Source organism: Marmota flaviventris, chromosome 8 (assembly GCF_047511675.1).
Source record: "Marmota flaviventris isolate mMarFla1 chromosome 8, mMarFla1.hap1, whole genome shotgun sequence".
Classification (NCBI taxonomy): domain Eukaryota; kingdom Metazoa; phylum Chordata; class Mammalia; order Rodentia; family Sciuridae; genus Marmota; species Marmota flaviventris.
Window position 1 is genome coordinate 94,942,281 of NC_092505.1, and position 24,923 is coordinate 94,967,203.

A 24,923-nucleotide genomic window follows, 5' to 3' on the forward strand; every position below is an offset into this window, starting at 1 on the left:
TATTTAGCATATGCATTGTGTCTAAGTTTCTCATCATTATTATTTAAACTAATTGAGGTATGATATTAGTAAACAGACAAAATCCCTAATCCTGTCACATGGCTCAGGTTAGAACTTCCTTCAGTGATAAGAGTTGGGGAAAATTAAGAATGCAGGACTATAGGACATGTTCAGCAGTTGAGGTTACTATTTCAACACTCTAGATCTGTAATCAGTTGAATGTGGACACTCTTTTGATATAAGTGGTAAGAATGCAAATATAACAATATATATATTTTTATATTTCTGTCAATGTATAGTTATATGTCACCTCTTTGTATTGCCTTTTTCATTAAATATTTTATTGTACCTATTTAGAAGAAAGCAAGTACAACACAGAGAAAAAGAAGAAAAGACAACCCCAGCACCTTCGGAGACACTCATTCTTCATGTGTTTTCTCTTGTGGCAGCAACAGGGTGTGCGGATCTTCATAATGCTCTACAAAGAAGTGGAGCTGGCCCTGGGGATCAACAGTGAGTACACCAAGAGGACTTTAATGCGGCTGCACCCCAACATAAAGGTATCTACCTTCATCCCAGTCACCAGTGTTTCTTACTGTTCTGTGGGAGTTTTTAGGATGTGATTTGCTCTGGGTGGTCATCATCTATACACTTCCCTAACGTTTTGATTAAATAGATTTCAGTCCTCAGAAATAAAACAAAATACTATCCTTTCTTACACTCCCCACATGCACAGGGGTGGGCAGATCTCCCTTCTGTTTCTCTAAACCTAATTGAAAGTGATAGTTGAATCAAGAACATGCTTCCTACAGTTGTTTTAATATTCAAGAGCCCTGTCAAGTTCTCAAGATTTCTCATTAAGTTGTCCTGGAACCACGTAGATGTGACATCCCTGTGGAATCCCTGGATCTTTGATGGCAGCAGAGACCTCTCTTAGGATTTAAAATGCCTTAAAAAAAAAATCCAATAGTACCTAGTATAAAATATGAATAAAGCAAATAACAGGATAAGCAATGTGAAAAGGTTCTTTGAGATTTCACCAAAGACCTAAACCTATCAAAAAATATCATCCAGTCATTGAGATACATCAAGACATAATGAATTAGTGAATCTCCAGCAGGTTTAAGAGGTATAGCAATTACAATTTTCATTTGGTTCAAAATTCCCACAGAGTATGAGTTGAGATGCATCATTTCTAAACATTCATGGTTCATTTATCAGATTTCTGTCTAGCACTTACTAAAGATGTAAATTTTGTAATATCAGCAACTGAGAATAGTGAAGAGGGAGCTGTTAAATGAGCAGAGTCTTTATATTACTGCAGTCAAATCAGTATAAATTCAAATTAGACCCACATAACTACAGTTATATTAGAAAAAAGATGCCAAAACATACACTGGAGAAAAGATAGCCTCTTCAACAAATGGTATGGGGAAAATTGGAAATCCACATGTAACAAAATGAAATTAAACCTCTCTCTCTCTCACCATGAACAAAACTCAACTCAAAGTGGATCAAGGACCTAGGAATTAAACCAGAGACCTTGCACCTAATGGAAGAAAATGTAGGCCCAAATCGCCATCATAACTTTCTTAATAAGACTCCTGTAGCACAAGAATTAAAACCAAGAATCAATAAATGGGATGGATTCAAACTAAAAAGTTTCTTCTCAGCAAAAGAAACAATCAGTGAGGTGAATAGAGAGCCTTCAGAATGGGAGCAAATCTTTACCACAAGCACATGAGATAGAGCACTAATCTCTAGGATATATAAAGTACTCAAAAACCTTAACACCAAAAAAACAAATAACCCAATCCAAAAATGGACCAAGGAACTGAACAGACACTTCTCAGAAGAGGATATACAGTCAATCAACAAACATATGAAAAAATGTTCAACATCTCTAGCAATTACAGAAATGTAAATCAAAACTACTCTAAGATTTCACCTCACTCCAGTCAGAATGGCAGCTATCAAGAATACAAATAAATAAAAATAAAATAAAAGCTCATCAACAACTAAAAAAATTTTAAAAAAAAGAATACAAACAACAATAAGTGTTGGCAAGGATGTGGGGGAAAAGGCACGCTCATACATTGCTAGTGGGACTGCAAATTGGTGCAGCCAATCTGGAAAGCAGTATGGAGATTCCTTGGAAAACTTGGAATGGAACCACAATTTGACCCAGCTATCGCACTCCTTAGTTTATACCCAAAGGACTTTAAAACAGCATACTACAAGGACACAGCCATATCAGTGTTTATTACAGCAGAATTCACAATAGCTAAATTGTGGGACCAGATGCCCTTCAGTAGATGAATGGATAGGGAAATTTTGGTGTGTATATATACACAATGAAATATTACTCATCATTAAAGGAGAATAAAATCATGGCATTTGCAAGTAAATGGATGGAGTTGGAGAATATAATGCTAAGTGAAATTAGCCAATCCCAAAAAACTAAAGGCCTAATGTTTTCTTTGATATGAGGATGCAGACTCATAACGGTGATGGAGCGGGGAGCATGGGAGGAATGGAGGAACTTTAGATAGGGCAAAGGGGAGGGAAGAGGAGGGAGGGGGCAAGGGGATAGGAATGATGGTGGAATGAGTTAGACATCTTTACCCTAAGTACATGTATGAAGACACAAATGGTGTGAAAATACTTTGTGTACAATCAGTGATTTGAAAAGTTAACTGTGCTGTATATGTGTAATATGAAATGAATTGCAGTCTGCCATCATATATAACAAATTAGAATAAATAATTTTTAAAAAAGCATATTCATAAAAAAATTTTTTTAAAAATTCAAATTAGAGTGTTACTGCTTCAGGAGATTAATATGGTTCCCATAGTAACCACATGGAAAATAGTTACAGAATGTATACAGCAGGAAATAAGCATTTAAACAACTTACTCTAAAAAATACCAACTAAATGCAAAAAAGACAGTAATGCAGGAAATGCGGGCCAAAAAACAAGGACACATAGAAAACAACAAAATGACAGAAGTAAGTCCTGTATTATTAACAATTAATTTTAAATGTTTATAGATTGAACTATCTAATGAAAAAAGAGGTATTAGGGCCTGGAATGCAGCTCAGTGGTGGAATACTTGCTTCACATGAGCAAAGCTCTAGGTTCAATTTTTAGCATGGCAAATAAAAATAAGATGATAATAATAATAATAATAAATTTTAAAATTCTTCAATAAAATAAAACTTTAGTAAAAAAGAATGGATTAAAAACACACAATCCTCTGGGTATGGTGGCGCATGTCTGTAATCCCAATGGCTCGGGAGGCTGAGACAGGAGGATCATGAATTCAAAGCCAGCCTCAGCAATGGCGAGGTGCCAAGCAACTCAGTGAGACCCTGCCTCTAAATAAAATAAAAAATAGAGCTAGAGATGTGGCTCAGTGTCCCCCTGAATTCAATCCCTGGTATACAAAAAAATAAATAAATAAATAACCCCACACAATCTAACTATGTGTTGTCTATAGGATATTCACTCTAGATGCAAAGACTCAGGTTGAAAGTGAAAGGATGGAGAGGATAGTTCACACAGTTAGTAATTAAAGAAAGGAGTGGCTAATTAATATCAGATAACAAAATAGACTTTAAATCAAAGCCGACTGTAAGAGATGAAGGACATAATATTAATAACAGGTTTAATATAGCAGGGAGATAAAAAAATTATAAGAATTTATGCACCAAATAACAGACCACCAAAATGTATAAAGGAAAACAATTGAAAGGAGAAAAAGGTATTTCTAAAAATAGTAGTTGGATCCTTCAATACCCAACTCTCTGATGGATAGAATAAGAAAATAGAAGACCTAATAGACCAACTAGGTCTAATGGACACGTGCAAACCTCTCTACTCAACAACAGCAGGCATACTCAACCATGCATGGAATATTTTCCAGGAGAGACAATCTGTTAGGCCATGAATTAAATCTTAATAGATTTTAACAGGCAGATATCATTACAAGCATCTTTCTGACCACAAAGGGATGAAATTAGAAATCAGCAACAGAAGGAAAACTGAGTAGACAACATTCTGTTGAACAAGTAATAGATCAAAGAAGAAATTATAAGAATTTATCCTTAGGAGACAAAATAAAACTTATAGGACACAGAAAAACAGTGCAAACGGAAAAATTTATAGCTACAAAGGCTCTATTAAAAAAGAAATAAGCTGGGGCTGGGGTTGTGCTCAGAGGTAGAGCGCTCGCCTATCATGCGTGAGGCACTGGGTTCGATCCTCAGCACAACATAAATATAAAATAAAGATATTGTGTCCACCTGTAACTAAAAAATATTTAAAAAAGAAATAAGTTCTCAAAAACCCCACATAACTTTGTAATTTAAGGAACTAGAGGAAAAACAAACTCAAACCAAAGCTAGCAGAAGGAAGGAAATAAAGAGACAAAAATAACACATAAAATCAATGAAAAGTGAAACCAATAATTGGTTCTTAGTTTTGCCAATTTTGATGATATTTTCTAACTAGATAGGCTAAGAAAAAGGGAGATGACTCAGAAATGCACTGTAGACATTACTACCAATCCTCCAGAAATAAAAAGGATTCTAAGAGATTACTATCCCAAACTGTACACCAACAAATTAAATAACCTAGATGAAATGGACAAGATCCTAGCAACATAAAACTCCAAGACTAACCCATGAAGAAAATGTAAAGTTTAAATAGACCTGTAACTAGTAAGGAGGCTGATTAGTAATTGGAAATCTCCCCCAAAGACTAAAGCCTTGGATCCTACAGCTTCACTGATGAATTTTACCAAACATTTAAGAAAGATCTATCAAGAATCCTTCTCAAACTTTTCCAAAAATTGAAGAGGAGTGAACTCTCCAACTCTGATACCATTGAACTATACACTTAAAAATGGTTATGGTGGTGAGTTTTATGTCATATGTAATTTGCCACAATAAAAAAGTATTTGCTTAAGTTTTTGGAATGTATTTACTTAAAAGCTTATGAAAATAGAATAGTTCAGACTGTGTTCATTTAGTGTATCTATTTGAAAGCAGGAGATAACTAACTTCTCAAAGTCCCCTTTAAACCAAATGCTATCAGAATACCTTCAGGACTATGTCAAGATGCCTAGTATTTCAACTCAGTGGCTGCCAAAACATCAGTAGAATTTTTTTTTAATTTCTAGAGAAAGGTGTTGGTTAAGTACTAGAGTTTTTTAAAATATCAAATATAGCATAATTCTTATAGAGGGAGAAGGAAACCAGCTAGCTATCAAATTGAGCTGACTTTTATCTAACATGTAGCCACACCTCCAGCTAAATTTCACTGCTCCAAAATATGGCATCTAAGCTGGTGGTCTTCAAAAGTAGGTAGGACTCTTCCTCTGCTAACACTAAGAATAAAATAAGTTTGAGACTTTTTCCTTGGGGGAAACATATATATATGTATATACATACACACACACACACACACACACACACACATATGAGATATATATATATACATACACACAAAAATAAATAATATTTTGGTATTTGAATTATAAAATTGCTTTTCAGTAAGAAAGCAGATTGATTTTATTATGGCATGAAGGATATTTTAAGAAGCATATCATAGACCAAGCATAGTGGTATGTGCCTATAATCCAGGTGACTCCACTCAGGAGGCTAATGCAGGAGGATCAAAAGTTCAAGACCAGCCTGGGTAACTTAGCAAGACCCTGTCTGAAAATAAAAATAAAAAAGGGCTGGGGATGTAACTCAGTGGTAGAGCACCCTTGGGTTTAATCCCTAGTACCACCAATAGTAATAATAATAATAATAATATAATAAAGCAGATTATATGTGCCTTTCTTCCCTCTCAAGGTGATGAGGCACCCGGATCACGTGTCCTCCAGTGTCTATCTGTGGGCTCATCATGAGAAGCTTGTCATCATCGACCAATCGGTAGCCTTTGTGGGTGGGATTGACCTGGCCTATGGAAGGTGGGATGATAATGAGCACAGACTCACAGATGTGGGCAGCGTGAAGCGAATCACTTCGGGACAATCTCTTGGTTCTCTCACGGTAAGTGAATGGGGCTGCATAAAGTGAACATGATTTGGATAAGTATGTATTAATAGCATGACTGATGGATCGAATGAGAGGTGACATCTTCCTCTGGGGGTTAAGAATACTGAGAAAAACATCAGACGTGTCTTCATACATCAGCCTTATGTTGCTAACAGGTATCTCAGCCCCTCTTGGGCTCCATTTCTTCTCTTGTAAGAAGAGACAACAGATTAAATAGAATGTTTGCCATCTCAGTCTTGGCTCCTTGGTTTTCTATTTAAATTAAAAATATATTCCCTATTTGGGGAAAAAAAGTTCATAAATACAAATGCGTGGCAATTAAGATTTAGGTTTGATAATAAGAAATCTTTTCAAAAGTATCTTAGTACTTAGCCAAGAATTTTAGAATTTTCCCACTTAAAGACACACAAAAACACAATAGGTCAATCTGGGTTCATTTAGAGGAAATTCTGTTGTAGCAGAAAGTTTAATAACTTCTCAAAGTACCTGTTAAATCAGGAACCATGTCTGTATGTTTATGTCTGTCTGCTTGCTCTTTCAACTCAATGGCTACTGAAGTATCAAAGCACTTATTAAATTTTTTGATGGGCTCCATCTTATTTACTGCTGGTGATATTGCCAGCTTTTCTGGCATAATAGCAAGTAATGGAAAAATGATTGACAGAAAAACTTCAGAGGAAGTTTTAGATATAACATATCTAATTGTACTTGAGATGAAAAGATTAATTGGAATGAAATTTCACGAATTTAGACTGCTGATGGAGGAACCACAGTGGAACTCCTGTATTCGTTTGGTGGCCTTTTAATTCAAGCAGAGCTGACGAGAATTCCCCTCCACTCTGTGGCTGACCTCAGACTTCATACAAAGGATCTGCTATGGGGCCGCCACCATTTGTAAACTGTACTCCTCAGCTCTGCTTAATTAAAGGGCTACTATTGCAGCATATCTTATGTAGTCTTTTTTTTTTTTCTTCAAATAATTTCCTCAGGCTGCAACAACAGAGTCTATGGAATCTTTAAGCCTCAAAAATAAAAATGAATCTAATAAAAATGTGCCCATCCTGAAGAATGTTGATGATATGGATTCAAAACTCAAAGGAATAGGAAAGCCAAGAAAGTTCTCCAAATTTAGCCTCTACCGGCAGCTCCACAAGCATCAGCTGCACAACGTGGACAGCGTCAGCAGCATTGACAGCGCCTCCAGTGAGTCACAGTCTTTTCTAGAAATTGTCCCAACTACATGTGTTCCTATAGCCAGTTACTACATACCTGTCTTAAAACCTGCCTTTGGATAACGGAGTAAGATGAACAGGGTTGCTATATCATCTTGTTCAACAACATACCATCTCCTGTGGCTTTATTGGGCTCATTTTAGAACAGATTTATTGTTTTATCCATATAGTGTCATTATAACAACCACTATTCGTGCTTTTGATGGCAGCAGAATGACCAAGGGTTTCTAAAATGTGCCAAAGTATCAAGGAAAAAGAAAAATATTAAATGTACTTTATAAAATTCTCCTAGAAGAAATTCATTTCTTTTCCCATCCAGAAATACTTTAGGCTTATATCATCAAACACCATCATATTCTGTATCTTGTAAATGTACTGTTCTTTGCAGGTCTGTCTTAAAATCCTTGCAATTTTTGGTTGCACATAATCTTTTTTTATCTTTTATTTTTTTAATTTGTTTTAATTAGTTACACATGATAGTACAATGATCTTGACATATCATACATTTGAATCAGATGGGGTATAATTTCTCATTTTTCTGAGTGTACAGTTTTTGAATCACATTGGTCATGTAGTCACATATATACATACAGCAATAATAATGTCTATTTTATTCTGCTGTCCTTCCTATCCCCCCTTCCCTCCCCTCCCCTCCCTTCCCATCACTTCTCTCTACCCAATCTAAGGTGACACACTTCTTTTTTTTCCCCCTCACATCGTCATACATGTATTCTGTACAATGATGAGGGTCTCCTTCCATCTTCTGTGCAATTCCCCTTCTCCCTCCCTTTCCCTCCCACCTCTCTTCCCTATTTAGTGGTAATCTTCTTCTCATGCTCTTCCTCCCTATCCCATTTTGAGTCACCCCCCTATATCAGAGAAGACATTCGGCCTTTGTTTTTTAGGGATTGGCTAAATTCACTTAGCATAATCTGCTCTAATGCCATCCATTTCCCTGCAAATGATCTTGTTATTTTTTAGTACTGAGTACGGAATCTTATGACTGATTCTATAGTCCAGCTCGTTTTAAAATGATTAAACTTGCTTTCCAGTTTAGAAAACTTGATATAGATATATTTCTTTGTAAAAAAAAGAACTCTCAACTTTCTCCAGGTTATCTTAATTACTATAGAAGTCATCAGAATTTAATCCATGGTTTAAAACCCCACTTGAAACTCTTTCGCCCTTCGTGTGGGTCTGAGCAGGGGCTCACTGGGCCCAGCGATGGTAAGTGATGTGTGCGTGGCAGAGTCCCTTCAGGCTTCAGCTTCCATTTCATCGTCTGCTGCACAGGCGTAGTGAGTGTGTTTCCACATTGGCTTTCTGTGCACACGGTTTTCACGTCACAAATATGTGGAGCGCTTTCTCCGTGCAAAGCATAGGATCCCTACTCCCCAGGAGCCTGCAATTCAGTAGATAAGATGAAACACATCTAATAACCAGACAGCACACAGCTCCTGCAGTTCAATAGTGTCATATGGTTCTGTGGAAGGTGGAGGGACTTCTTTTTTCATGATCACAAAAGGCTTTTTGAGCAGGACACTTGCAGATTAGGTCTGGAAGTGATTTGGTGAGGTTGGGTGAAGACAGGAAAACACTGCAGGTGAAAGAAAGGAGCTGAGCAAAGGTGCTAGGTTGGGAGATGGCCCACATCTTAGCTGTTAGTGGAAAACACACCATGGGGCTGTGATGTGGTTTTCTATGTAAGAGTAGGAAGATATACAGGATCGCATGTGGAGGTTCAAACAAAGTTGGGGAGTTGGAACTTTGGTTAAAATTTAAAGAGACCTCATGCTCTACATGTTTAGAAACTGATACCTGATAATCTTTTATGAGAAGAATCAGATTCTTAGGGAGTGAATTAACCAGGATCTGCCTAAATTATGGTGGTGGAAATGAAGAAGGATCTGGCCCCTGCTCTAATAGAGGGATAAGTAATCATCATGATAAATGACAGCAGTAGTAAAATCATCAGCTAGCTTTTAATCAGATTCTGCCCATCACTGCCCCATTGCTGTCAGTGCTAGGTAGTGATATTGTTTCTCCTTTTTACATGTGAGAAAAACTCAGAGATGATAGGCAACTTCCCCCAACCAAGTCTTCATGTATCACCTTCGTACTGCTCTGGATTCTGATTTGTGATTTAGCAGCAAGGCAGATTACCACATCACGACCTTTTGACCAGAATCCCAAGGCCAAGGTTTGCCTGTGCTGTTTTAGGAGATGAGGGACTTGAAGTAAGCCAACATGCCTGGATGTGAGTCACTTATAGTTAGCAAGAGCTGCTGAATCAGATAAACTGAGCTGGACCTTGAGCAGTGGTTCCCAGCAGTCTTTAGTTTGAGGACCCTGCATTTTTAAAAAAATATATTGACTAACTATGTGGAATAGACTAAAGCTCTGACGTAGCTAGGAATTAAATTTGCATTTTTAAAATCATATAGACATGGATATACGCTTAAAAATGGAAAACATGAGATGTTTATTTGGTGTATGATTAGTACCTGATGCACATGTAGATTCAGGGACAACTTCCAGGAGTTCCTGTACTTGACAGAACTTGAAAGTCCTGACAACTGGGGAGCCTCTGAAAAGTCCAGCAGGCTGAGTCAGGGGCATGTGAAACTTCAGATGTTAAAAGTACAGAGTTGGGAGCAGGTGCAGGGAGTGCCTCGGACTTCCAGTGTGCAACTTTACTACTTTAGAACTGAAGTTAAAAAATGAGATGGAAGGATGAGGTCGCTGAGCTACAAAAAGACTGACTTAAGACTGTTAATATTGCTGACAAGAGAATCAGGAGCAAGTGGGGAAGATGTGAGTATTGCTAAGCGGATTGAGTGACTCAAGCCACCCCCAGGTCTGAGGACGTGGATATATTTGGTTTTCTGCCCTTGATGGAAAATGTCCTTGGCATCCATTCACAGTCTCCTCACTAATAAATTGGATGCACGTCTAGAGCAGCATTCTAAATTAAGAGGAAGTAAACAACACAACTATCAGAAGAGGGGAATGATGAAGAACATAGTGAGGGGCTCATCCCCTTGAGGGAGGTGTGCACCCATTCAAATATTAAATGAGGATGCATAAACTAATGTAGAAAATTTGTTTATTTAACTAAGTACATATTGAGATACTGGTACTAGGGATGTAGGGAAGAGAGCAGATAAAATTGAGTTAACTAGTTGAGAAAGAATGGGGATTGTATATACAAATAGATCATCAAACACAAGGTATCAGATGGTGGTAGTCATCAAGGAGAACAACAGCAGAGTAGGTGGTAGGGGAAGCAGAGGGAGGAGTTATTATCATATATACGGTAGCAGAGAATGCTGCTCTAATGAGGTGAGTTTGCAGAAGGGAGAGAAGAATGAGGATAAGAGACAGGGAGGGAGGTGTCCCAAACAGGATGAATAACAAGTGCAAAGGCCCTGAGACAGGAGGGGGATCGGTATGTTCTAGGAGCATTGCTGTGGTGGGGTGGATTGGAGGAGAATGTTAGGAAAAGTCAGAGAGGTGTGCGATTGGGTGGATTATGAGCCATCTCGCAGGCTGCTATGAGAATTCTGCCCCCAGAGAAAGTTACCAGCTAGTCTTGAGCAAAGGCAGATGAAATCTGACTTAGGTCTTTATGGGCTCATTCTTCAGAGCAGATCAGGTGGCAAATAGTTCCAGAGAAGATACTGAATATATCTTGAGAGTAGAGCTGACAGCATTTGCCAATACTCTGGATATGGGTATGAGGGCTGGAAAAGACTCCAAGTCCTTGGAGCCACCAGAAAGGTGGAGTTTCCGTGAACTGAGAGCATGATTTCCATTTCCTGAGAGCATGGAATGATGTAGAGCTTGAAGATGACTCCCACTGTGTCAAAATATGCACCTGAAAGAGGTTGACTAAGGACATTAAAGGCCACTAACTTTATTAAGAAGATGGAACTTAAGGTTCCATTTATCTCTTTTTTACATTGCTGGCCTTATTTTCGTATTGCTTTCAGAGTCAAACATATATACAAATTTAACTTTTAATAATGAGAAAAATCAACTGAGTTAAAAAGAAAAGGTTAGTTGAGTCTTCCCAGAACAGTGCTTCCAAAACTGTATTCCCTGGACCCTGGATCTTCTCAAAGGCTCTACAGAGGACACTGAGTAGGTGGGCCCTAAACTCCCCCGACCCCTCTGTTGGTCCATGCTTTAGTCAAAATTGTCCCACCTGTATCTCTTTATGCGTGGGAGTTCTTCACAAATTTGACTGGAAAATAAAAGTGAGGGTCCACAAAAAATAATGAAGGAAACATTTAAACACAATTTAGATTTAAATCGTGCAATGACATAAACTCATGTTTTCTTATAGGACTTGAAACCCAAATTAAGCATGAAGTGACTCTTATTAGAAATTTAAAACTGCAGATGAGCTTGAATTAGGGATTTCTATTTCCTGAGAGTGCTGAACATGGTTAGCCTCTCTGTAGTGTTAGTTTCACTTGACTACAAAAAACTTTGTTGAGGCAGGCTCCTAATAAGCCTCCCTGGTGTTATATAGAATGTGGCTGTAAGGTCACCATGCTCACTATGAGGTTTTAAACAGAAAAAAATTGCAATAAAATCAGTTCATTCTAAATGTGGTTAATAACCACGATGTATTTCTATAGTGTATATTTTTATTTTTATTCAAAATCACTCAGCCATCTTCAAGAACTTTTTTCTTTCAGAATTATGTTGTCAGAGGGAGAATTTCAGATTGACATTGCTTTCCTTGATACTATGTATGTTTAAAGGGGTTGATTTTATACTTGTTACATTCAGAAACTGCTTGATGAGTTTTCCTTGTAAGCAATATTAAATAGATAAGTGAGAGGGGAAATCGTTTTTGCAATTTAGTTGAAACAGGTTTTTCAAATCAAATATCTAAGCAGTGGTACGATGAATGGTAAGTTAACTCATTTCAAAACTATGTTCTCTGGGGGTGCAGCCTCCAGGATGTATAGAGTCATTTTTGTGCTGTCAAAGAGCTTATTATCTAATATTGAGTGTAGTTTTAAATATTTGACCTCCTGGTACTTAGTAATTCATCTAGCAGGAGTCATTCACAAAGCCTCTCCACCCATATAATACAGGTCCAAGAATCCTTATCCATAATTCCAAAATCCAAAATGCTTTCAAACACCAGAGCTTTTGTTTAATATACACACTGAGGGACCTATATTGGAACTGGTTGAGGATCTAGGAAGAAATTCAGTAGATAAGAGACCAAGAAGGAAGAAGAAAACAGGCATTTCAGGCAAATTGTATATCTTAAGACCCAGACATGGGAAATACCAGAGGTATTTGTTTCAACACCCCAGACCTCAGTTGTGAAGCACGGTGAAAACAGTCTCTTATATAAAATTCTTGGCATCAGCTATGCTTCAGAAATCAGGATGTTCTGAGTTTTAGAAAAGTAATATGATAAGTATACCCTATATCAAGTTACCCTCGCAGTAGGGTCCTGGGAATACCTGGAATGTAAGCAAACCATTTATATTTGTACAACACCAAGTGGGATCAATAAAGATAATAAATAATTTCTTGTCAGTTCAGGTTGAGTTTTGCTAACAAATAAGCTATGGGAAAAACATATCGATTTTCAGAGCTTGGAGGATTTGGGATTTGTTCTAAGGATTAATTTGTATAGATTGGGCTGGTGGGGTCTGTCTTCACCAGTTTATGAAGGGCCTTGAAAGTCGGGCTGAGACAGTGTCCCTCATCCACTAAATTCTGGAGAAGCCCCATGGGAGAGAGTTTAAGGGCAAAGTTTTATGAAGGTTACACAAGAGACAAAGGGAGTCCAAATAGGTTGTGCTAGGGGCCCCAAGATGGAAGGGAATGGGAGAAACTTTTTGCAAAAGAAGAATCGGCAAAATCTGATCTGATTTGGGAAGTGGTGGTGGGAAGGGGGGATGGAAAAGACAGTAAAGAGAGGAGCAGAGGCGACTGTGAGGTTAGAGCCTGAGTCGCTCTGAACAGAAAGCAGAAACTCCAGAGACGACTCGATGCTGTGGGGAGGCTCATGATTTTAGTGTTAGACGTGATTGTCAAGTTCTTGTGTTCCGTGACTATATGTCTGGTACTCAAAAAAGAAGCCAGGCCTAGAGGTATACATTTAGGAATCGTATGGAAGAAAACAGGAGACACACGGGGAACCATCTTAATGACAGCATCTAGGAAAGAAGATGGGGAGGGGTAGGCTGGATAAGTGTAGGCTGGACCCTTGGAAGACGAGATAAGGAAACAAAGGAGGAGGCTATGGTAAGACCTGAAGACACTGGACAGAAGCAGGGGGACACCTTTGTCCTAACTTTAGCAGCTAGAATCTGGGTTGCCAATGGAGGAAGTTGTGGGAAATTGAGATGGTGAACCCAAAGGTAGTGCAGATGCCATCATGAATTCATCTGGGAGCCAGATCCAGCCTAATGAGAGCCCCTCAGATCCGGGTTGCAAATGCCAGAAGTTCTCTGGTCACAGAGGCCCATGCAACTCTGAGCGGTCAGCATAGTAACTAGTGAGTATTTGGTTCTGTTGCCTTAATAGTTCATTTATTCTGAGGAGGACCCTCATTTATTCGGGATAAATAAAGTTTAGGCCTTCGCTATAAGCAAAACCAAATTTGAATAATAAGCAAAAATAATTTTCTGAGACCAGGAATTTGCTTTGTTTTGTTTTCCTTATTATGGCCAGTTGTTAGGTGAAATATATTCTTAAACAATTATATGGATATCTAACTAAAAACCTTATCTTAGTTTCCTAATTGATGAAAACAAATTACACATACACACGTGCGTGCGCGCACATACACATACACACACGTATGAATAAATGTGGAATTTGACCCATTATTTAATCTAATTTTTTTGTACATGCCCTTTTTTTCTATTTCCTCTTTTTTTTTTTTCTTTTAACAATGACCATGCTTACTATAAAGAGCCTACAGGTGAGCAAATAGACTTACCAGTGTCCTACCCTCTCTACCTTATACAGCAGGAAAATCAATCACTAGGAGAAGTCAATAGAGGTCTGTTTTTAATAGTGGTTATTTTTGTTCACTTTGGCCATTGAAGACACTTTTCTTTCATAAAAAGATTCAATAACCTTTGGAAGGTTAATTACTCAGTTTGAGATAGAATATTAGTTGTATGTAGTGATTGCATAAAAATATTTAGTTTTTGCAGATATTTACGGATGCCCTCCTAGATGTCACGATTTGTACCCGGCAGTGAGACGACATTTCCCCACTCCCCATTTGCCCATGAGGAGTTTATAGACTGGCAGCAGGGGCAGAGGCAAGAGGGGCAGCCTTATATAATCATATGAGGGAGTAAGAAGTTTTCTGGGTGCAATTTCCAATGGAATGGCAATGCCAGTGACTACATCTCCCTTTGGGATTTGGGAAGTCTTCTCAGGCAGAGACAGCTAATATGGTTAGGAAATGACTCGGAGATCAGGCCAAGGAAAGGGAAGAGAATTCCAGACAGAAGGAGTAAGGTACCAAGTGAGGAGTCAGGACAGACAAGGCCTGTCACAAAAATACAGCAAAAAATGTGTTATAGTGGTACTGGGGTTGGGCGGGAGGAAAACAAGGATGAGAAAGTCAGATTGGCCCCAGTTTGGGAAGAGCTTTCTATGCACACCAAGTCCTTAGGACTTGAACCTCCTGTAGATAGTAGGTGACAGTAGTTTTAAAGCAATGAGTTTGCACCTAACTAAGACAGTTGGGACAGTGTGAAGGCGGAGGTGGTGCTAAGGTGACCGGTCTAGACCTCTCACTGGCTACTTGAAGGAGTAATCATTTATTAGTTCCACAAATATTTTCCCATGCCACATCTGTCCAGTGCCTCTTTTGTGCCAAGCGCTGCATTTGTAATCTGGAGTCTGCTCTCTTCATGCTTCATTGTCTTTACGGTCAACATTTTCCCTTCACTTACAAGCTATTTAACTCAAAGCATTTAACTTAAGTGAAGTGGCCTCATAGAGCTCTTTGTGACATGCTATAGTAGATTGCTGCTTGTGTGCCTCTGTGACAAGCATCTGTCTGTTTGTGGTTATGTTTTTTACAGATGCCTTTTGTGATTGTAAGACTATAGAAAGTTAGAGACCAAAAGGTCTTAATTGTCATATGGGCCAAATTCTTCTTTTTTTTACACATAGGGATTTCTGACCCAAAGAGGTGAAGCTCGATATCAATTAGTTAGTTAATTCCAGGGCTGGAACGTGGGCTGTCTGTATATAAGAGGTTCTTGATTTTTAAATGCAAAAGGCAAGAATTACACATTAGGTTTGCATCATGCAAGTGAGGAAGGAGAAGTGGCCTGGCTTATTTGTTTCCTTCATGTCTCATCATTCTCCATCCTCACCTGGTTTTATTGCTCTCTGGTAGTCCCTCCTTGCTAATTCTTTATTCACTGTTGGCTCTGTGATTGGTTCTTGCAGTGACCTGGTAGGCAGTGAGAATAAGCTGCTCAATGCCGGAGAAAGTTACATTTCATTGTCTGATGATGAGCCTGACTATGGTCCCAACAGCCCACTAACAATAAACTTGCAAGTGTTGTAAAACCTCTTCAGCCCACAGCTTCTAATCAAATGGACACATGTTGCCCTAGTTATGAGTCTCAAGAAAAAAAGTTAAGGCATGCAGGTGTTTAATAAGCGAGAGGTGAGCCCCTGCTCTCTGGGGGCCCAGCTGACCCACAGCCTCTGGGTGGGGTTCCCTGCATTCACAGACACTGGCTCCATCCGCAGTTTGCAGACAGGCGTGGGAGAGCTCCACGGGGAAACCAGATTCTGGCACGGGAAGGACTACTGCAATTTTGTCTTCAAAGACTGGGTTCAACTTGATAAGCCTTTTGCTGGTGAGTATCATGGTATGAGGTGTGGATTATATTTTGTTATATTTGAGCATCTCAGCAAGTATGCATGGGCACCATATGGTCTAAGTGACTTTTGTTTTGCTTTGTTTATTTTTGAAAATTTGGCAAAACTGAAGACATGCTTTAGTCATCTACTTAAGGACTGTTTTTTTGTAGTTTCAAAAAGAAAATAACATGAAATGGAGCTGACATATCTGAAACCTCCAGGTTTCCTATAGGCATATTTTGGGGATAATAATCTATAATTCTTCTAAGAAATGGTAGCCTTCATTTGATCATCTTTTTTTATGCATAGTCCGAAAATATGCCATTCTAATGATGGAAAATGGAGAGACTATCACTGAAATATTAACATATTTCCTTTTACAAATTATAGTTGGGGTCAGAGGGTTTCTGTCTCCCCACATGGAAGTTCATGATGGATCCTTGCCCGGTACACCCGGGTAGATTTCATTGACAGGTACTCCACTCCCCGGATGCCCTGGCATGATATCGCCTCTGCGGTCCACGGGAAGGCTGCTCGTGATGTGGCACGTCACTTCATCCAGCGCTGGAACTTCACGAAGGTACTGCATATTGTTGTCATGACTCAATCTGCATGAAGAGAGCCAATACTAACTGGAGGAAAAACCCAAAGGGTTGGCCAGAAGGGGTTGCTGCAGCCACAGCTGTAATTACAATCTGCAGTTGGATGCATCAATGACAGAGTAGCTGAACCTCTTGCATTAAAAAAGAAAAAAAATGCTCTTGAACTTTAACACAGACAATTCAGAAAGCAGAAGGATAGATGCTGCTAGAGGAGCCTATGACTTTAACCTTTTAACATCTTGGACTCTCAGTATTGATTAAGCATTTACTGGGCAGGGCCCGGTAGTCATGTGGAGGGCTGTTGTAGGTGGGAGAAGAGTCTCTTTTAGACAAGAGGGCTCAAACTGGAAAGCCCTTCCAGTCCTGGCATTGCGCTGGGTTCCTACTGGTACAGGATTCTGAGAGCCAGCTCTGAGCAAGGCAAGCAGAGTGACATGGACCATTTTCCTCTCTTGGTGGGCCTTTGTTGCTGGTAAGGACTGGCCCTAAATTCTTAAGTTCGGAACATATCATACAGGGTTGTTAAGTTCAGAACATATCATACAGGGTTGTTATTTACTCAAAATGATAAGGCATTATTCTCCCCCGAGAGTTTGGAAAATGGATTTAGTTCCACTAACAATTTAGAGTCACTTTTTTTCTCATTCACACATATATAAAACTTCATTAGAATTTTTGTGGAAGTTCTAATGGAAATATTTTAAGTAAAATTTAGAGGAAGGGCTGGGGTTGTAACTCAGTGGGGGAGCACCCGCTTAGCACATGTGAGGCATTGAGTTCTGTCCTCAGCACCACATATAAGTAAATGAATAAATGTACTGTGTCCATCTATCTACAACTAAAAGAAAAAAATTATTTAAATTATTCTTTTAAAAATAAATTAAATTAAATTAGAAATTTAGAGGGAAGGGATGAATAAATGAAGTGATATTACTTTTAAGCTACTGAATTGTTGAAGATTAAAAACACGGCTAATAGCTAATATTTATAGTGTGAGGGTTTTGTTTGTTTGTTTGTCCCTACATTGGTAATACACTAATAAGTCTTTTTTTTTTAAGTATGCATTTTTAAACCTAAAAAGTGATTTTCAGGTACGTAAGCTAAAGAAGTAATCTAGGCAGGTAATTTATTTTGAGACTGATTCTAGTACCAAATAAAATTAGAGATAGATAAAATGCTCATTATAGGAATTTATTATACAAATTATGATTCTTCTTACTATTTTATGAAGCATATTGAAGATGACAGTGCTATATTGTTCCAGCAAGATATTTACAACAGTAAAAATTATTTATAAAGTAATAATAATGCGATTTTTAAATTGTATAATACTCTATAAGTATAGATTACATTTAATCTTTCTTTACAAATGTAATACAATGCATGATTGCTACAAAAGGTAAAAGAAGGAAATATAGAAAATAGAAAACAAAAATAAATAATTTCCAGTCTTAGAAATGTCCACTAATATTTCTTCTCTTGAACTTTGTGTGTTTGTGCTGTGCTGGGGATTGAACCTAGAGCCTCTTGTATAGTAGGCAAGCACTCTACCACTGAGCTACATCCTCAGCCATTTTTGCTTTTTTCAAATGAACCTGTATTTATTTCATAAATATAAACTAGGGAAAAATGAACTTCTTTTGTCATGTAACTCTTTTTTTTTTTTTTAAATCTGCTTTTCTTTATTTTAGATTATGAAACCAAAGTATCGGTCTCTTTCTTATCCCTTCCTGCTTCCAAAGTCTCAAACCACAGCCCATGAGCTGAGATATCAGGTGCCTGGGGCCGTCCATGCTCGTGTGCAGGTAAGCCTGGTTTTACTTTTTTGGCAAAATACACTGATTACCGTTAGTATTACTGGACTAAGTGACTATTCCAGTGGCTTCTGAGTTTTCAATAAGGATGATTTGTCCAAAGCAAATCTGAATGGTCCTTTTAATATTCGGAATTATATTTCCTGTATTTAATGAATTCGATTCACCCTCATTATAAAACTCATTTATACATATAATAAATATGTGTCTTCAGAAAAGGCCACAATCAAGGAATGACTGTCCTCGTAATTCCTTCTGAAATGATCCCAGTAACATGATACACAGTAAACCTGGGGCTGATATTGCCTGAGCGCCAGGAGCTTGGCTGAAACTTAACATCCAGGAAGCTGGTTATTATAGTCCAATCTAATTTTAGTACTCAATTAACCAAATACCATTTGGAGGCTCTTTTAATGGAATAAGAAATTTCCTTAATAAAGTCACAAAATTTTATTAAACCCCGTCCAACCATCTCAAGTTACAAATAAGAAAATTAAAACCCAATGGGGCTCTGAGGCGTGTCCAGAGCCAACTGGCTAATGACTGATAGGGTGGAGCTTGAAATCTTAGTCTGGTTCAGAGTTAGCCAATCTACTGCCTTTACCAACTACAGCTCAGATACCTTGAAATCATGTGGTCACAGAGTGAGGACGGGCACCCCCGGCATTGCCTTTGGTTCCCAGTTACCACCATCAGCATTGGAAGCATTATTTAGTAAAAATTCAGCAATCTGTTAGCCGCCATCATTAATGGACTTAAATAATTCAGACACGGATTCTCATGAATGTGATTTTATAAAGGAAGTATCTAAATCTGTTACGTTGAATTATGTGCAAGTAGAGTTGCGTGCATATAAAAAATAAAGACATTTTACACCATAGATAAAATAACAGAACAATTTTTTTTAAAGTTAAACCACTTGTGAGAAGTATATAGGACATATTGAGTCATCCCAGTCTAGGAAGACTAATTTCAACTTGAAGGTGCAGATAGATAGCTGTGCACATATACAGAAATTGGTGAATGTTTTATGAACCTATTTAATTTTATTTTACATGGAAGAGAGAAAATTATTCATGCTAGAAGACAGAATAAGAATGTTGGTATTAGGAAAGTAAGAGAATTTAAGATTTGAACTTGCATTAAAATTGATGTGATCAATTTATCAAAGTTAGCTGATGTTAAGTATCTGTTGAAAATGTATTACTGAGGAATGTGTGTTTTGTGATGGATTAAGAATATTTTAGCCTACTGTTGCAAATACATGCATTTTCCACTCCCACATTGGTAAAGCCCTGACTTGTATATTCTTATCCTGCTGCCCTGATAAGGCAGGTACACACTCTACAAATATTTCTCTTCACTCACCTTCTCTGCACCACTGGGTATTGTGTTAGAGATGGAAATAGATCAGATGACCTCTTCTGATGAGCTGATACATTCTGGATTCACTGTGCAAAGTCGATTCATTTTAAAAGGGCATTTACCACCACATGAGTGGGATCCTAATTAGAATAAGTTATACACTATGTATGTATAAAATGTCAAAATACACTAGACTATCATGTATATCTAAAATGAACAAATACAAAAATTTTAATAAGGGAATTTACCAAGATGCATGCACTCACTCATTCATTGATTCAGCCAACTTAGGTTTATTAAGTGCCATCTGTTTGTAAAATGAAGCCATTGAAGCATACTTATGTATGCAAGGGACAGGCAGAACATGATTTCTCTGCCTCAGGAAACTTAGTTATCTGAGGAGATAAAGCTGTGCTATTGAGTAATTCAGTTAACAGTAAAGAGTATGGTAAAAAGCATGAAGGTACAGACCTACTGGTGAGTGTCCTCTCTAAGAAATAAACCTGCCCACTCAGAAGACAGGGAGACTGACTGCAACAACCATTTTCTCTTGGTGATGAAGTTGGACAGCAGAAGGCCAGATGAGGTACCTGGAGTGCTGGCCTGGTGAGTTTAGATCTTGTCCTGGAAGTATTAGTGAACTTTGGAATAGTCTTTTCATCCAAGAAGAAACATGATACATGAATGTTTTAAAAGGTTAACTTGATTATCCTAAGTATAATCAAACAAAAACCCAAGGATAACAAGGTTAATCTTCATAAAGCTTATATCCCTAAAACTTGATTTAGGAACAGGGTTGTTTTACTTTTTTGGCAGCCAGGGTCAGGAAGTGCTGGGATTTAACCCAGGGACACACTGAGTTATATCCCAAGTCCTTTTTTTCTTTTTAATTTCAAGACAGGGTCCCAGTAAGTTGTTTGGGGTCTCGCTAAATTGCTGAGGCTGGCTACAACTTGTGATCCTTCTGTCTCAGCCTCCCAAGCTGCTGGGATTTCAAGCATGTGCCATCATGCCCAGCTAGGGACAGTTTTTGAAGTTGGGTTTTATCTGTGAAATGCTAATAATTACTCCATAAAAATAGTTTCCAAGCTTTTGCAGATTTCTTTAATATGTAATAGGAGGGCTGAGTGCCTTTGTCACGCTGATGTGTTACAAAACCACTAAGTGAGAATGAGGTGCATTTCCCCATCTTATTTGACGGGATCTCTCATTTTATTTCTTCTCATCTGTTTCTCTCTGAACAAACACTTTGGGACTTGAAGTTTATACATAGGAAGAACTTATTAAACCAAAGGGAATGAAAGCAAGGGATAAGAGAAAAGCCTGGGGAAGTAATTCTGCTGAACCCAGGAGGCCTAAACTAGAAAGGAAGGGACAAATCTGGAATATTTTTGAGGAGACAAGGGGACACAGTGACTAGACAATGACTGAAAATTAAGAACAAGGAAAAGGTAAAACTAATTAGTTCAGTGTCACTGACACAATCTCCCGAGAAAAAAATAGGACACATGTCATGTCTAGACTGATGGGCCAGGTCGCTGAAGACCCTGGTGGCTCCGGTGGTAGGTGTGTTCTGGGTGATGTGAATCTTGCAGCACGATAATGGGTATAATAAAGAACCTAGAAGTGCTGCTAGGCTGAGCTTCTGGAAGCAGGAAAATTGTCCAGCTAAACATAATAAAATACATTCTAAAACCAAAGTACGTAGCCTCAGCAAGTCATTCCCCCTCCCTGAACCTCATTTTTCTCATCTGAAAGCTTCCTGATTGGACTGAGTGATATCTACAATCCCTTCAGGTACTTAAAGGGGAGCTTTTCTCCAGAACCTTTGATAAATGGGGTGTCATTATAATTGTATCAGTTACTTTTCATTTAGGTGTCCTGATATATTTAGGAACCGTTGTATAATAAAACTCAAATGTCCACCACAGATACACATCCTAATTTTTAAAATCATTATAATTACATTTATCACTAAATAGAAATAGAGCCAGACTCAGAATATGTAACTTGATAATGAAAATTGTTTCTCTGAATCTTTAAGAGGGGAAAAAAATTCTTGAAGGAAATTAAAACATCATAGATCCATTTAGACATGTGGCACCGCAAAAAGAAGACAAGAAAGGACATGTGAGGAAATAGGATGTCACCAGTGAACTCTTAAATTCCCAAGACTATGAGATTATCATTTCTTTTATTCTTCTGGTTCTCAAAACCTGATATTCCATTATATACCTCTCACCATCTCAGTCCCTAAAGGAAAAATCTCCCTCCAGGAGACCTGACATGAAGGCCACAGGCTCTTTCAGGAGCCCATGTTCACTGCCAGCTTTGGGCCCTGGTGACGGGCTGAACCCCCCTCAGCTGCCCAGGCCCCTTTTAGTGCCTGTACCTAATTTTGTATTTGTAAATTTGTATTATTTTTCTTAAAGAGTCCCACCCCGACCATGGTATGGTGGTCAGGTATGGTGGCACATGCCTGTAATCCCAACAATTCAGGAGGCTGAGGCAGGACGATTGCAAGTTCAAAGCCAGACTCAACAACTTAGTAAAGCCCTAAGCAACTTAGGGAGACCCTGTCTCAAAAAGAGCATGGGATATAGCTCAGTGGTAAAGCATCTCTAGTACCATAAAAGGAAAAAAGAGCCCTTTCCCCAATCTGGACATGTCAGACCTGACCAAATCTGGAGCCCTCCTCTTTTTCAGTACATGTTGTTCAGAAATGATGAAATAACTCTAGTTGTGAAAACAGTGGATGCAGCCAGGATGTACATCTCTTTTGAAGCTGGGAAAGTTAGAGATGATCAGAAATTAGAGAGAGACTTACCCTGCTGCCTTTCTCCACAGTGTTGCTTTGCTTTCTTCATGTCATTCACTGGCTTTAACTATTTATCTTATTTCCAGACATTATTTTTTTCAAATCATAAATGTAGTGCTTAGAGGGCAAGAACAGTAAACTAGGCCCATCTCTGGTTTTCCAAAAATTCCAGAAGGTGCCAAGGGATTTGTGCACGCTACTCAATTTTTAAAGAGTTTATTATCACATTTTCAAAGCTTTCACCCACCTGGCTATTCTATGACACTAGCCATATGATTATTACCCACTCAGATGAGAAACTGAATAAAATTCATCCTAAAGTGTATTGTTTGTTCAACAGTTTATTTCAAAACATCATTTAGAGGCCATAAGCTTACTACATTATAAAGAAAACAGTATGATGTAGTAATTAAGAGGTAGATTCTAAAGTCAGACTGTTAAAATCCCAACTCTGCCACTTACTAGCTGTATAAGTAGCTGCTTCACCTCTCTGTACTTGTTTCTATCGTCAATAAATCAGGTCTAATAATAAGTCTACTTTATAGGATTGAGTGATGGGTATCAATGGGTAAATAACACATACAAAGCACTCAGAAGCACTAGTTTGTGTGCTGTAGGTACTTTCAAGCTTTCCCCAGTGTTTCAAAAGTTTGCAACAAAGACATTGATGTTTCTCTAGATGGGTCACTAGGTTACTTCTGGATAAAAATCTTAATATCATATTTATTGAAATAGAAAGAAAGGGCATTTGAAATGATAAAGTAAATAACAGGTAGAAATTCATGTCATTTTTTCATGTGCAAAAGGGAACCCAGTTATTTAATTTTTTTAAATACCAAAAACATTGGGCACACCTTTCCACAAAGGGTAACTCAGCCAGGGAGAGGGGTGCCACGTCAGGTAGCGTCGAAGCCTGTCCTTCCAGACACACAGTGCTGCTTCTGAAAGTCATCCAGACTCAGAGATGACCTCAGCAGCTTTCACTAACACTCTAAAAATAATCTCAGTGTTTCCACTCAGTGCTGGGTATTCTCAGAAGCCTGCCAGGAGTACTTGGAGTAGACATGGCAGGATAAGGCATGGGTCTGGGAGGAAGTCAGAGGTGGTTCCAAGACTGCATTTAGAAATTCACAGATTATATAAAAGAATGTGTCTTCTTAACAAAAAGAACGAATTAGGTTCCTGAATGTTCCTGTTGCCATTTAAGATATGTTTCCAAGACGGGATATTTGACACATCTTTTAGGTGAAAGTAAATGTCTAATGCCATCAGCTTTTATGTGGAATCAATACAGGGAACAATCCTTTTTAATAAATCAGGCCGTTAACAGTATAAACCATCCTGTCGACTCTCGTGTTGAGAATCCATGTCTGTACTGGGAGAAATAACTCCACTGAAGGCATGTGTACCATTGCTTAAATGAAAGACAGGAAGGAGGGAGAAAGGAGATAAAGGAAAAACAGGCAAGGAAATTTATGGCAAATAAATGATATTTAACTTATACCATGGGAAAAGACTGTTTTCACTCTTGGCAAAATGTCCAAATGACATTCCAAAGGACCTGGTAGATTTCAATGGACAGCACAATGTTTTGTAGTGCAGACTGGTGTGAGGATAAGGTAGGTGGTGGACAACGGGGAGTCAGAAGCCATTATACTTGTTGCCATGGAAGCCACTTAATGGTGGGAACTCTTTCCCACGCAGGACCAGGTCTCCATGCATAACAGTATGTGTTGCTGTGGGTCTTGGCTGGCAGAAGCTGATATTGATTGAACTCAGTGCCCAGCACTGTGCTGAGCTTTTTGTAAATTATTCTGTTGATTTTCATGAGCTGATAAGCTCTACTCCTGTTCAGTGTCTATTTTTACAGATGAGGAAACTACAGCTTTGAGAAACTAAAACTTTGGAGAAGTTGCTTCACTTCTCTGTACATGTTAACATCATCTGTAAACCAGGGGTAATAATAGGGTCTGCCTCATAGGATTGAGCCATGGACTAAGTCCACACTTATAAGACTAGATTCTGAGCCCTTCAGCTTCAGCACCTGAAGTCATACCTGTTAAAGGTGGAGACTTTGCAGTAAGACCCAGGGTGGTTGCAGCCACCAAGGCTGTGGTAAGGTGGAGCTATGTGTCTGCCC

The 24,923-nt window shown here is 38.4% G+C and overlaps 1 protein-coding gene across 5 annotated transcripts in view; it reads left to right on the top strand.

Annotated features, from left to right (window-relative positions):
* Positions 1-24,923, top strand: part of Pld1 (phospholipase D1) — a 206,053-nt gene that overhangs the window by 123,943 nt on the left and 57,187 nt on the right. For 4 of the 5 annotated variants that reach the window (XM_027942201.2, XM_071615475.1, XM_071615474.1 and 1 more), the window contains 7 exons: positions 450-560; positions 5,863-6,063; positions 7,059-7,272; positions 8,415-8,528; positions 16,052-16,180; positions 16,646-16,764; positions 18,478-18,591. In XM_027942201.2, coding sequence (XP_027798002.2) covers positions 450-560; positions 5,863-6,063; positions 7,059-7,272; positions 8,415-8,528; positions 16,052-16,180; positions 16,646-16,764; positions 18,478-18,591 — 1,002 coding nt within the window. The remainder of the gene's footprint in view (positions 1-449; positions 561-5,862; positions 6,064-7,058; positions 7,273-8,414; positions 8,529-16,051; positions 16,181-16,645; positions 16,765-18,477; positions 18,592-24,923) is intronic. The other variant, XM_071615476.1, reaches the window with a different exon arrangement.